Source organism: Lycorma delicatula, chromosome 6 (genome assembly GCF_047948215.1).
Source record: "Lycorma delicatula isolate Av1 chromosome 6, ASM4794821v1, whole genome shotgun sequence".
NCBI lineage: Eukaryota > Metazoa > Arthropoda > Insecta > Hemiptera > Fulgoridae > Lycorma > Lycorma delicatula.
In genome coordinates this window covers 162866700-162881365 of record NC_134460.1, presented here as the reverse complement: position 1 = coordinate 162881365, position 14666 = coordinate 162866700, and the positions used below count along the sequence as shown (strand labels likewise).

The 14666-nt window shown below is 31.3% G+C and overlaps 1 protein-coding gene across 1 annotated transcript in view; it reads right to left on the bottom strand.

Moving 5' to 3' along the window:
* Nucleotides 1-402: 402 nt before the first annotated feature.
* LOC142326443 (ionotropic receptor 75a-like) overlaps nt 403-14666 on the bottom strand; it is a 21584-nt gene continuing 7320 nt past the window's right edge. Inside the window, exons 3-6 of the mRNA XM_075368960.1 lie at nt 9836-10062; nt 5750-5961; nt 4567-4835; nt 403-920 (exon numbers count right to left, since the gene is read on the bottom strand). Of these exons, the coding sequence (XP_075225075.1) occupies nt 677-920; nt 4567-4835; nt 5750-5961; nt 9836-10062 (952 nt within the window). The 3' untranslated portion in view covers nt 403-676. The remainder of the gene's footprint in view (nt 921-4566; nt 4836-5749; nt 5962-9835; nt 10063-14666) is intronic.

Genomic DNA, 14666 nt, shown 5'->3' with positions numbered 1-14666 from the left:
TTCACTGGAGATAAGATATTATTTAATACAGTTGTAAGTGGTAAATTTTCATCATATACTTATTCAGACTCGGCGTTGAAATACTATTTTGTTTCTGTTATGTTTATTATTTCTGAGTGGCAGAGTTGAATAATTTCCTTAATGTATATGAAATTTTATAAACAAGCAAAATACATATAAAAATTTTATAAACATATCAAAATGAAATTAATTATTTTGACTATACATATGCATACTGAAAATGTACAAAGTATAATTACTTTAAGTGGATGTGTGTCAAGTACATGGTTAGATTATAAATGTAAGTTTTATACATATAAAACCAAATAAACTATCTTTAGGTAATGTAATATATAAATTTATATGTTATATAAACCCCCACCGGGTTGGTCTAATGGCAAATCTTTTTTGACAGGCAATTTATTGGATAGGCTTAATACAAAATACTTATTTGTCTTAGAATATTCAGATTGATTTGTTTTAAGCTTAATCTTATTTTTTTGTAAAATGATTGTGTTCATTATTAGTTTTGAAAAGATTAGTAATTTTTAATACACAAATAGTGAGAAATATCAAAATTTTTAACTTAGCAAACACAGAACTACAATGAGCTATTTTGAGACACACTGCAGATCAGTCTATCATAGTAGATCTTACTAAGATGTCTTGTGTCGGATTAGTTATTATTTTTTGTTTTTCTGTCGGATACTTTAATTTTATTACATTTCTTACAAATTAATATTTCAATAATTAAAATGACCAATGATAAATTAATACCGCAAATTAATATGGTGTAAGGGATTATCAATGTTTGTAATTTTATAGTTTGTACATCCTTGTTTTTTTGACATAGCGGTAGTAGTTTGCGCCACTGTCTAATCTCCTTTGCCATTACTCCATTTTCTTTCAAAGACATAAATCTGTAACCATAAAAACAATATTGTCTGTTTACAAGTTGTATTCATTTATTAATGAACTGTTTTTATATTTGAGTATTCTAATAAATTAATTATGTTACCTATAAGAGACTTTTTAATTTGATGCTACTGGGAGTTTTTGATGATCTGTTTCATCATATTTTTAAAGTGATGAAATATATATTATTGTAACTTGAAATCAATCGTACAAAAATATTTCTTTGTTGTACTTATAGTTAACCAAGAGACTAGCCTCCTTTTAAAGTTAAGAATAATTTAAGAGACATAAGTGAATTATTAAAAAAATTACATGTCAGCGACTATGATGATTTATCGATGAAAGGTTAACAGTAGAATGAGTAGAATTAGATAACATGAATCGAAGAGAAGAAGCAAAACTTCTTGAGGCAACATTGGCTTACACTGAACAGCTGAGTTAGAGATCAGAGAGCATTATTGCTAATATGTTGGTTCTTAATGATTTAGAAAAAAACTTATGAAGTTTATCAATATAATTTTTTTGTGTCTAGTTTATACAATTTTTTATCTTGTAACGTATTGCAATTCATACAATCATTTTCTTCAAAGTATTTTCCCAACTGTAATATTTATAGAACAAGGTAGTATATTAGATGAAAAATGGACCTTTCTCCCAAAATTCTTGTTTCTTAATATTTTGATGTTCCCTAATCCAAAAACTGTATAAAAAATCTCGCTTAAAAATTTCTGTGCTTATTTGCTCAGAGATGGATAAAATAATGAAGATGTTGGTATGACTGGAGCTGGAGTGGGGAGCAGTATTTAATAACTTCTCATTTGAGTATTGCTGGTCTACGTCAAGTGTTGACTTTTGTACAAGGTTGCGTTATTGTATGTTGTTTGTTAACGTGTGTAAATGTTGAAGAATGTGTATTTGTGATGGATACTTATTTAGAGACGAAATCTCATGTTGTGTGTTGATGAAATTTCAGGGAGAAATATGAAAAGGAAACACCAGAGAAAAGTGTAACTCAGAAGTTAGTTAAAAAGTTTTGTGAAACGGGTTTGGTGTTGACCAGAAATGTGCCAACACAGATCAGTTTTAGCACTGCATATTAAAGTGGCAGTTACAAGATCTGTTCGTAAATCTTTGCAGAGACTAAGCTGGAAAAAAGATGTTTCACTATGTTCAGCCAACCCCACATTGCAGTGAGGAGAATGCTGAAATGTTATTCGTATCAAGTCCTGGTCTTCCATGAGCTAATGTTGCTGATTATGTTGAAAGAGTTCACTACTATCATCGGTTTAAGAACTTCATTAGAGGCAACATCGGTATTTTAAATCAAGTGTTTTTCACAGATGAAGGATGGTTTCACCTTGGTGGGTGTTAACAGTCAGAACTACTGGACCTGGGGTACTGAAAACCCGCACATTTTATTTGAACCTGCCCAACACCCACAAAAAATAGGCATCTGGTTTACAGTTTCAAGGCAATGAATAATAGGACCCTTGTGTTTTAAAAAAAAAAAACTGTGGATGCTGCTGTCTACCAAGAAATCATCTAATAGTTCATACCCTTACTGCAAGAGAATGAGTGTGACTTCTGGTTGCAACCTGACAGCTTGCTCTACTATGGAGATAGTTCGGGTGGGTGGGAGAGGTCCCTTTCCACTAGATATGAAATTATTAGGGTGGGTGCAGCTTACCTTCTATGGATCTAAAACGTCTGTGTACGTTCCACCATGTTCAAAGCACATTTGCATGCCCCTATATGTACAGTTGTTCAGCTGCATCAGCATATAAGGGGTGATCATTTCAGACTGGCTGGTTAGTGTCTTGAAACTGCTCGTTGTTGACACATCTGCGTTTTTGGATCTGTTCTTTTACAAAACTCCAAAGTGCATCGCCAGGTGTGGTGAGGTCAAGGCAACGGAGCCGGTAACTCTTCTGACTCAAAACCGATCCAGCGGTTCGGAAAAATTTTATCTAGGCGTCTGCTGACAATCAAAGTAAAATGCGCTGGAGCACTGCCTTGCTGAAACGTAATGATGTCAGCGATCTCTTTTGCCGTTATTTCTGGAAGCAACCACTCGTCAATCATCCTCAGATAACTGTGTTGTTTAAGCCTTTGAAAAAATAAGGACTAAATTTATGTTCAGCTGTCATCCCAGCTCAAATCATAACCTGAGGTTGATGGTGTACGATTTCTTCAAAAAAGTAAGGATTGTCTTTCACCCCAAAAAAAATTTCGGTTACAAGAGTTTCAATAAATCTGAGAACATGACGTTATTTTTATCGTTTGTCCTCGGAACACATTCAGGCAATAACTGAAATGCATGAACACGTCGATCAAGATCATCTTCACTCAACTCGTCAATTGTAGCCGGACGAAAATAGTTAACTTTCAAGTCCTTACGTATATGGTCTCACATTGTCAATAAACAGGAAGGCTCCCGTAAGGTCTCGCCTTTCCTGATTAATAAAGTTGTAACGGATTCAAGCGGCTCCCCGAACATCAGGAAATTTCGAGAAGGATCGATTCTGACTGAAATTATAATGATGAACAGAGTCGATCTCTTTTACGACTAATATGAGCGGTACAAATGTTAGTGCGTTGTACCACAAAACATTGGATACAAACCGAAGGGTAATTTTTTGCCGTGACCTTCTGGATATAGACGTTACTGAAATTTCTGATGAGCTTCGTCCCAAGAAGTTGTTGATGTTAAACAAATAATGAAACGGCAGAGCGGAATGGAAGAACCTTCTCATATATTGACATTCAACCTTCCAGAAAAAAATAAAAAAAATAAAAGTCGGTTACTTGTCAGTTCAAATACGACCTTTCATTCCTAATTCACGGCGATGTTTCAAATGTCAAGCACATGGCTACACTGCAACATCTTGCCCGAAAATCGAGATATGTGCAAGATGTGCTAAGGAAGGCCGCAATGACACTGTGCGAACTGCAGTAGATTACATACAGCTCGCTCCCGAGATTGCCCAACTTTTAAAGAAGAAAAGACAATTCTCAAAATTTGTATGTAGCATCCTGACCTTGTAGGGAAGAAATCCTACACGTGGCAGTGACGGTAGCCACACAACCCCTTCCGTACCTAGCCGTAAGGGGCTTTACCGGAGGTCATCTTCAGAATATCGGCAAAAGGTATCTCATGATTTTGTTCTTGCCTCAGTCAAGATGCCATCGACGGGAATGCCACTCGTGACATTCTCATCGGTATAGTACTATGTAAACAAACAAAAACAAAACCGTAAAAGGCCTTAAACAAGACTAAATAAATAAAAACAATAACTGAAGTTTTAAACAAGACTGATCAAAACAAGGATCTGCATTCTACACACAATTTAAAACAACCACTTTCATGTGTATCCATGGTTACCAAAACCGCTAATAATGCACTTATTGTTAGAAATGTGGGAACAGTTCCAAAATTGATGTACAGTATGAGTACATCAATTTTGTTATGAAGCTTATAATTTTATCATACAATATTTTGATGACCGCTTAAGACAACAATACAAGTCTAACTTTCCTGAGGATATGTTAAATACAGAAAAAAAAATGTTTGTTTATTTTTGTGAAATACATTATTTCAAATATTGCAAATAACAATGAAAAATATTAGAACTGTATTTAAAATGTACTTACCCAAGATTAATTAGTTCCTTCAATTGGCTATGTTTTTTGATTGGACATGTATCATCGACAGGAGTTATTAATTCTATTTCAACTAATCTACATATATCATTATTGGTAAAAGATTCAGACATTATGTGGTATAAATCAGGTTCTTCAGAATAATATGCAAATTCAGAATTTCTCACTAAATTTATACCTTCTTGCAAACTATAAAATCCACCATCACCAGTTTTTATTTTTTTAAGATAAACTTCTTTTGCTAAATTATGTTTCGTTGTCTGAAATGTTTAAGCACACACCTCAAATTAATGAAAATTAACAATTAATTTTGTAATGTTCACATCTATGCTTGAACTGTGTAAATAAAAAAAAAATTCTCTTTCTAGCATTAATTATACCTACCAGATGTCCCAAATACAACTTTGTACCTAAAAAAAATCTGCAATTCCATCAGTAAAATATGATTAACATTTTTTTTGATACTGTCGTTAGTGAAACTATGTCACATTGATTGTGCTTTTGAGCAATTTAATTCAGAGAGGGATAATAAGCCTAATTTTTTGTGGAAATACAATTATAGCATTTAAACAAGTGATGAAATTAAAAAATTTTAAAACGCACGAAGCTGTTTTGAAGAAACATATCTACTGCAGTACCCCTCCTGATGGCTCATTCAGGGGTGGAAATAATAATCCTAATTATTTTAACTTTTTGTTAATTATAGTTTTGTTTGATATCTTCTGACTGGATCAACCAATTTTCATGATATCTTGTACAATAACTTTTGAATTTAGGTGCCACCATCTAATTTTGGTTACAGCAAGTATGTTACAGCAAGTAGGGGTGGAGATATATGGTCACCATTGGTCTTGTTTCTTAAAATTTTACTTATAGAATAGAATAATTCTTTATTTGCATACTTATATTCTTTAATGTTTCACTTAATTTTTTCTTAAGTATTAGTTTTTGAGGGTGAAGCCCTTTGCTAGCCAGGGTTGCATAGAGATAACTAAGGTTACCCTAACAAAGTTGGGAAAAGTAATGCAACTCTGTTTACTTTTATCTGTATGATATTTGCATTTATTAATGACATATGTACGACTACTATTACAATCATTACTGCAATGAACCAGCGATAAACAACTTAAATTTGTGTAATCACACTGAATATTATTTAATAATAAATAAATACCTGGAAATAAACCCTGTAATATGTTAAATTCTCAATACCAATTTTCATATTACTTTCAATCAATTGTTGACAATTTTGTATACTTGATGGTAAAGGTTGTAGCAAGGATGATACCAACATTGCATTATAAAAGATGCCAACCAGCATGCCAAATATTAATGTACTGTAAAGTATTATTCTTTCTGGTAATCTGTTGGAACAATTTAGAAAACCTGCAAAGTAAATCCATATAACAATAAAGGAGAAATACAGAATTCAAAAGGGAATATAAAACTAAAAATGTTCTTAATTAACTGGGATATAAGTTTAATTTTAAACAACTTCAGTAATAGCTGGGTGGTTTCAATTCAATCTACACATATTTTTATTATTATTATTTTTTTTTTAAGTATGATCAAGCCTTGCTCTTTACCAAATGGACGGATTTTTTTATTTTATATTTTGTAGAGGAATTTCCTTTTATAGCCTCACTGTAACATTTTTCCAGATAACTTAAGCACTTTAAAATAACTTTTAAACAAAAGATTAAACTATTTACTTGATCAATTTAAGATGATTGTCTTTTTTTCTAGATAAAGTACAAATGAAAAAGTATCATGCAAGTTTTTCAGATTTGAAAAAATTAAGTGAGTTTTGTGTAGAAAATAAATTTACTATTATCTTTACGCTTGTATAAATCTAAAAATTAGAAAGAAATTTCTAAAAATATATGTGTGGAATGTAGTTCTTTATGGAAAGTAGGAAAAATAGAATGAAAAAGACTTTTTAAGGCCTTTAAAGTGTTACTATCAATAAAATTTTAAATGAAGAGGCTTAGAATCAACGAGAAGAAAATTCCTGTAGCATAATCTTGTAAAGAGATAAATATATTGTTAGATTGTATATTAAGATTCCAGGTTTAGATGATTTGTTGATGCAAGGACATGTAAAAAGTAAAAACTGTAGCAGAAGACAAAGATTGGAATACATGCAATTGGTAATTTAGAATGTAGATTATTATAAATATGTTAGGGTATATATATTCGCACAGAACAGAAATGAATGAAGAATAACAAAACAAATGAAAATAAAATTACACAATTTATAAGTTATAAATTCATTAAACTTACTGTAAAAACTAAACAAAAGCAAGCTTGAGCTTTTGTGTAAAGTATGAATTGTGCATAATAAACATAACAGTGGTCTTTTAAATATACTGGTGTTCCATCAGTTGTGTGGAATCCACTCATTAACCTGATAGGCACCAGGTGCATTGAAGTGTGCCTCTCTATATAAAAGTATTTTTGCAACCAGTGCACAACTTCAAGAGAAGAATTTCACGGATGTGTCTGGAAACAAGATGAGGCTATGGCTCATTTTACTCTTCAATTTTCAAAATGAACAATTATTAGACTTCTGAAACGACATAAGCATCACCAGCCCAATTGGAATAGCCATTACAAAGCCCTGACCTTACATACCTGATAACTTATTTTGAGGAATTATCAATGCCTATATATATTATACAATACATTGTAAATATCAGAGAAAAAAAATTAATTACACTTATCGCTAATAGTTAAATTATTGAATCAATAGTTTCAAATTATGTTCACATCGGTTGTACATAAACAATAATAAATAGTAATGAATAATCATAGAGCTCGGATATATAATAAGTTGTTTATCAGCAATATTCCTTTGCAACAAGTAAGTGCATATATATCTTAATAATCATTTTTATTACGATTTCTTAAAAAGTGTTGTTCATGAGTCCTTATGACGTCCAGCTGTATTCATTGGCAAGCATCACTCCAGTGAAGATTTGTTGTAAATAATGCATAAATATCAGAAATCAATTCTGATTGGGATCAACAATCCATTAAAATAAATAATACATAAATATTGGAATATACTCTGATTGGGATCGATAATCCGCTACAATGAGCATATGTATATGTTGTATGTACATACATGTTTGTGTTGTATGAATGTATGCATGTTTGTACATGTACGTAGTATAACAGCCAGTCTGTAAATCGTTTAAAAATGTGCACCAATATGAACATGATGTAATAGTTACATTGATATCCATCTAGCTTGTAACAATAATAACTTTTATTAACTCTAACAGATTAAATCATAACATGAGATTACAATTATAACATGAAATCACAATAATAACATAATGTATTAAATCAAACAGCATAGCTTGAAAATATTATCATTTAAATTATCTAATTATTTATTTAAATAATAAAATTTATATTAATCTTTAAAAGTTGGTAAATAACATAATTTATGTATAGGTCTCTTCAGTGAACCATTAGCTGTATGTATGTATATCTACAACTCTGACTAAATTGCCAGAACCCAGATAAACTTGGGTTACAACTCCACGCTTCCAACGCGTGGATGAAATATATTCATTGGTGATCAGAAGTTGATTTCCAACTGAAAGGTTACATGTGGGAAAACGCCATTTGTTATGTTGTTGAAGATAGTGCCGATAGTCCTTTGATCATTGTCTCCATAGGATTGTATAAATTTTTTGAGCGATTGCCATCGACCTAATCATGTAATTTCAACCCTTTGATAATTTGGTTCAGGTAAAGATGTGAGAGGATCAATAAGAATGAAAGACAATGTAAATGCCTATATTAAAATGACCAGTATAAAAACAGATAATCACAATTATATCAGTAGCATGCAAATTAATCTGAACACAGCTGTTATTTAATAAAAGGTAATGTTATATAGAAAAAAATCATACCTGTATAATTTGTGAATATCTACTAATTAATATGTCCTTTATTCTTAATCACTTCAGTACACTATTTGGCATCGATTCAACAAGTGTAGTACACATTTTTTGATTTCTTCATCATGAAACTATACTGACATTACTGCTTTAATGAGGTCAATTTTTGTGGTAGAATTAATTGTCAAAACAGATTAAATCAATAAGTCTGACTATTGCCCAAAGATTTTCATTCGAGTTTAAGTTGGGGGAATTGCCTAGCCACGGAAGTACTTTAATGTTTTGTTTCTTCAACAAAAAAAATATTATACATGTATATATGGTGTTATATACCATATACTGGAAATAATGAACAAGACCCTTCAAATGTGAAACTACTCTAAAACATTTTTCTTCCGGGAATGTTTAGCTGATTGTTGGATATGAGCTGATGATGTATTTTCATCTGATGCTTTTCTAATGTTGAGACTTTTTGCCCCTAAACATAAAAACGTGACTTGTCGGGAAACAATATTTTTCCAGTCTTCTTTGGTCCAGTTAGCCACAAGACTCCTTTTTTTTGCACAATGGTAATTTTAAAAACTGCTTTTTAGCTGAGCTTTCTGTCCAGCTGTAAGAAGTCAGCATCTTACAGTTGTCAAGTGTAAATTTGTTCCACCGGCTGCTAATTCTCATTTAAATCCACAGCAGATAAGTTTGGATCAAGTTTACATTTTCTAACAAATAACTGATTCTGTGTTGGAGTAGTTTTCTTTTGTGGCCAAATTTGCCTATCCTATGAGGTGAAAAGGAACCGATTTCTTTAAGTAATTATTTTGAAGTAATATTCACTGTCCCTAATCCAACACACGCTTATAAGCTATTTGTCATTGTGTCATACCGGTATGCTCAGAAAGAGAAACAATTTTTGAACGCTTTCTTGGAGTTATATCTATTATTATATATTCAAGACACATGCAGAACAAAAAATATGATTTTGTAATAAAAAATTAAATAAACATTACAAAACACTATTTATAACATAATCGGTAAATAACCAAAGAACAATAACCTCACACTATATAGACATAGAGAATGGGTGCGGTCAAGCAGTGTAGACAGACATAACATAGAATTAAAAAAAAAGATTCCTTGTGTCAGATTAATTTACACACTGCTGTATGTTAGTTCTCGCTGTAACAGAATTAAAAATATATGTATTTTTTATAAACTTAAATGAGCTTTGGGACATATAAAGAGATAAGAAGCGTGTACAAACATGAACATCAACACAGCATTGCAAATTGCAACCGCACCTTCTTCAGTCGCTAGTGAATGTAAAAATTATTAATACAATTACAAATTACCTTGAAATGAGATCACACCGATTATAATAACACTGTTTCCACTCCATGTATTATCATTTATGTCACCGGTACCCAAATAATTTAGATAAAATTTCTTTACTAATTTTAACAAAATAATGATAAATACAGTTATAAATAAAACACACAACCATACGTTAGATGGAAACGGCAGTAATAATGCTTCATAAGTACCAAATGTCTTTGGATTAAGAAATATAAAAATAGGCCTGTAAAACAAAAAACACAGGACATCATTTACAGAATAATTCTTATTGGATTATACACTTACTATTTTTCATAAGCACTTCAAATAATAGGTGTTCTATCTTCACGTAAAAGCTTCAAAAATATTTAGACTGAAAAATCTTTTATAAAAAAGAATAATTGTTTACTCACTTTTTAGTTAAATAAAAAATTTAGAAAAATTGAATCTTAGCAATAAATTATTATTTTTTTAAATTATGTTTATTAATAATTTTTTACAGAAATCTCTGATTAATCATTCTGATTTTTTAGGCGATTAGAAAATAATTTAAGAATTAAAAGTACATACAAGTTTAATAAATTTATGGATTTAAATAATCTGAAGTAAAATAAACTGAATTGTTCTGTTGTTGTTACAATCAGTTGGTAGGTAATGAAACTATTGATTTGGTCCGTACTTTAATTTATTTATAAATAAAAATATTTTTTTTTTTTTTGTGTAATTTAAATTAAATATATTATTTCTTAAATACAATCATCATGCCCGATTTTAATTTTTCATTAGTAAATTACTTTCCCGTCTAGCGCTATAGCTCTAGAAGGTGTAAAGTATTGTAATCGGTCCAGTTTGGCATATGCGATTTTCACCAGATCTTGATTTTTGACAACTAAGGAACCCAAAAAACAGGATGGAAATTTTCTAGATATTAATGTTCGTATATACGTGTGTGTGTGTTTGATGTTGCTCTCTAAATCACTTAATATCTCCAGAACTACTGGACAGATTTTGACTTAATTTGGTGAGATTACTTCTATATATGTGGCATTGATAGGTCACGGGGAGATGAGGCTTTAGAGCACGGTCACCTTCAGCATCTCGAGATTTCATCTAATTTAGGTCTAATTTTTCTTAGGCGCATTTTTTTACAATTAAAAAATAATATTTGTAAAAAAAAAACAATTTTACAAAATCGCACCTCCATCCTAAAAAATGCTCAACTAGCGGCTAAGTTAGGATTTCGTCATTAGTACTCCTTGTCACCACAAGGAATGCTAGCATAGCACTGACGTACAGATGTTGTAGTCTTCTGCTACTTTGTGACGTCACAGGTGAGCAGCAGAATTAAATAAACGAATAATATTTCAAGTGTAAAACAGTAACTCGTACGGCCGGGTCTCGAACTCGATCGCCCGGTTGACTCTGTACCTGGTGCATTAAGCCTTGCGGCTACACCTTTCTGTTTAACGCACAAGCAAAATTTGTTCTATGTAAGTTGTGAGATTACATTAGTTTAGTTAGTGTTGATCGTCGCTGATAGTACCGCCACACCCGCGCGAATTAAATACGGTATGGGCGCGCGTTTTAGCTAGAATCATTGAATTAAATAAATGAAAAAATGTTATACTTATATAAAATGATACGTATTTTACATTAAGGTGTGTGTGTGTGTAACCCTTGCATCAGAAACAACCCAGTTGCACGGACTTTCCCGGTAAGCGGCACGTGAAATCATATTAAGGTAAATTATAAAGATACTAAATATAACAAATACCTAGAAATAAATCACAAGTTGTTAGGTGTTAATGAAAATTATTTGACGACATAATTTTTGTATACTCATTGAATGGAGATACAGAAGATTCCAGTTACAAAAAAAATTAATAAATATTATTTAAAAATTCATCAGTGGAGTTTTATTTTTTCACATAAAGTAAAATCTTACAATTGAATTTAAAATAAATTGGTGGGGAGACGTTTTTTAAAAAAATAGTTAGTAATTTATTAAAAATGACAATGGAATCAACGGGGTCTTTCTTGTGAGCTTAAGTTTTCTGTCGAGTTCTACAAAAACAGTTCCGTTGTCTAGTTTGGTTAAGGTGGACGTTGTTATTTTTTTAAAGAATAAGTGACGTTAACATTAATATTACTTTAAAAAAATTATATTTACGTTACTTCTTCTCATCGTGTCTATTTTTTCAAGTGTAAGAGATTTATTTTTACTTCCTTGTACGAAGTAAAGGAAGTATTGTAATCGCGAAAAATTTCGGTTTTCAGATTTCAACGGAAGTATCCATTTTGATCATCTCTGAATCCATTTTGCCAAAATTTTTTGTTGTGAGATATATACGTATACCTAGTTGTTCACCTCCCCTTTTGATTGCAGTCGACTGAACCGATAGTGTCCAAAAAATCCAAAACAATATGGATTTGGGCTTTTTCTTAACTGCAGTAATAAGCCCTCACTCAGACCTTTTCAACGAAAATACTATTTATATACCATATATGTCATAAATGGTACTTATTTTCATCGGTTCCAGAATTATAGCCAAATAAAATTTTTATTGATGAAATATTTGGATCTTACAAGGGAAAGGCACATCGGTTCGAATTTGGGTTTCGACTCCTTTCTTTTTTTCTTTCATTCTATTTTAAACTAGGATTTTATTCTCTCTTCAACCTGAGAGTTCTTTATTCCTTTTATCATATCTCTATAAACCCTCTTATTCCTTACATCTTCAATTTTGATATTTTCCTTAATTTTTTTAAAACGGTTTGCTGTTTTTTATTTTACAAAAAACAAAATAATCCACTAGCTTCTTCCTTAATCTATTTTTAATATATATATATTTTTTAATATTACCGTAGAACATAAACTTCTCAATTAATCTTTAGTTTTTTTTAATATAATATTGTAATACTTTCAGTTTTCTTTTGTAGATATTTACCGGTTCTTAATTATTTATATTTTCCTATTTACTCTAATTGACCTAGACCCTTCGACATAACTAATTTGATAACATTTTATTCAAACAAATATTGAATAATAATTGTTAACTTTTAGGTTGGCCAAACTGATCCCCTCCCACAATTATACATAACAAATGAGACCACGATACGAACAAGAGCTAATACGTTGACATAATTTTAACATACATGACGATCAATTGTTATGTATAAAAAAAAATTATATAATTAATATGTGAAGTTTTATTTATTATTATGTACATAATAACTTAGTATGTTCCTAATGATGGAAATTACTTTCTGAAGGCGGTTGGACGTGTTACATGCGTAACACGTTATATAACGGGTATATATACAGTATATATCCGTTATATAATATAACCCGTTATATGTTGGTAAGCGGTTTATATATTTATTATAATTCTATAATATACCAACGGGCCATCTTAAACAAAATCATTTCGTAAATCGTTATATGCTGTAAGATATAGGGTATAGATACTTCTATAGCACATAATGTTAGCACAATGTTACATATTTTATTTTTTATTCATAAATGTGCAGATTTTTATATGTCGATATGAATCCCTTGAGTTTTAGTTTATAATAAATAACTTTGGGATGTTTTATTGTTATTTTAGGGATTTTTTTACTAAATTTCATTTCTACATGACAATTTTTAAAACGATTTATTAATATTTTAGATATAAGTAGATATTTTCATTTATGTAGGTCAGTAGTTTTTATCACTTCTGAGTATTTAAAAATAGTGTAACTTTTTTTTAAAGTCAAATTTTACGAATTATGTCATTCTCTGATTATATTACCAGGGTTGTTCGTTCGGAAAGTCCTCGGCCTGACACAGAGATGGACCAAGTACGTCCAAATAACTATGGTATTTACCAACAATGATCCTTCAGATGGCGTGCTGCGAAAATTTCAGACGCTTGCGTTTAGTTTCTTGTAAGCGGCCGTAGATTAAAAGACACAAGTTTTGACATTTTCTGAAAATTTGATAAAACTGAAGTTCGAGTTTTATAAAGTACTTTATTTTAAAAGGTTTAACCCCGACGGACATAGTTTCGTTTTCGACGGTAAAAAAAAATGGGCTCCTGAATTTAAATATGATAGTATATCTATTAAAGATGAACGCTCGAGACGTCCATAAAAAACTGCAACGACCGAGAAATCGTAACAAAAAATCCACCGTGAATCGCCTACTGAAGGTAACTAGAACTTGCTGACATTGCAAGCATCATGGCAGACTGTACCCAACTATATTTTACAAACTATTTTTGGATATGAAAAAGCTTTCCGCCCGATGGGTACTACGTTTGATAACAGTAGACCAAAAAAATTTTGACAAAATAATTTTCAACGATATACAAACTTATTTAAACGCGATTTCATTGAGTTTCTTAGACATTTCGTAACAGTAGATGAAAGATGGACTTACATTATACACCAGAGATGAAATAACAGTTCAAACAGTGGGTGGACGTGCGCAAAAAAAAAAACGAAAACTGTTCCATCTGTGAGGAAAAGTCATGACTGCTTATTTTTTTGGATTTTCATGGTGTGGTGCTCATAGGCTACCTGGAAAAAGATAAGACCATCACTGGCAATATTACGCTTCAGTGATGGACCGAATGAGTGAGCCAGGGAGAGTTGATTCTCCGCCGACACCGTTGTCGACTAGAAGGAAGCTGGTTTCCGATTTTGTTCGGGCCTCTTTGAAACCGAAAGTACTGTTCATCGATAAGCCGGTTGGTGTAACCCCTGCAGCATTTAAAGGTGATGTTGTTAAGAAGTTGAAGGCGAGGAAACAAGCTTTAAGGATTGTCGCGTCAACAGAAACAACAAAGGGTGTAAGGATCGTGG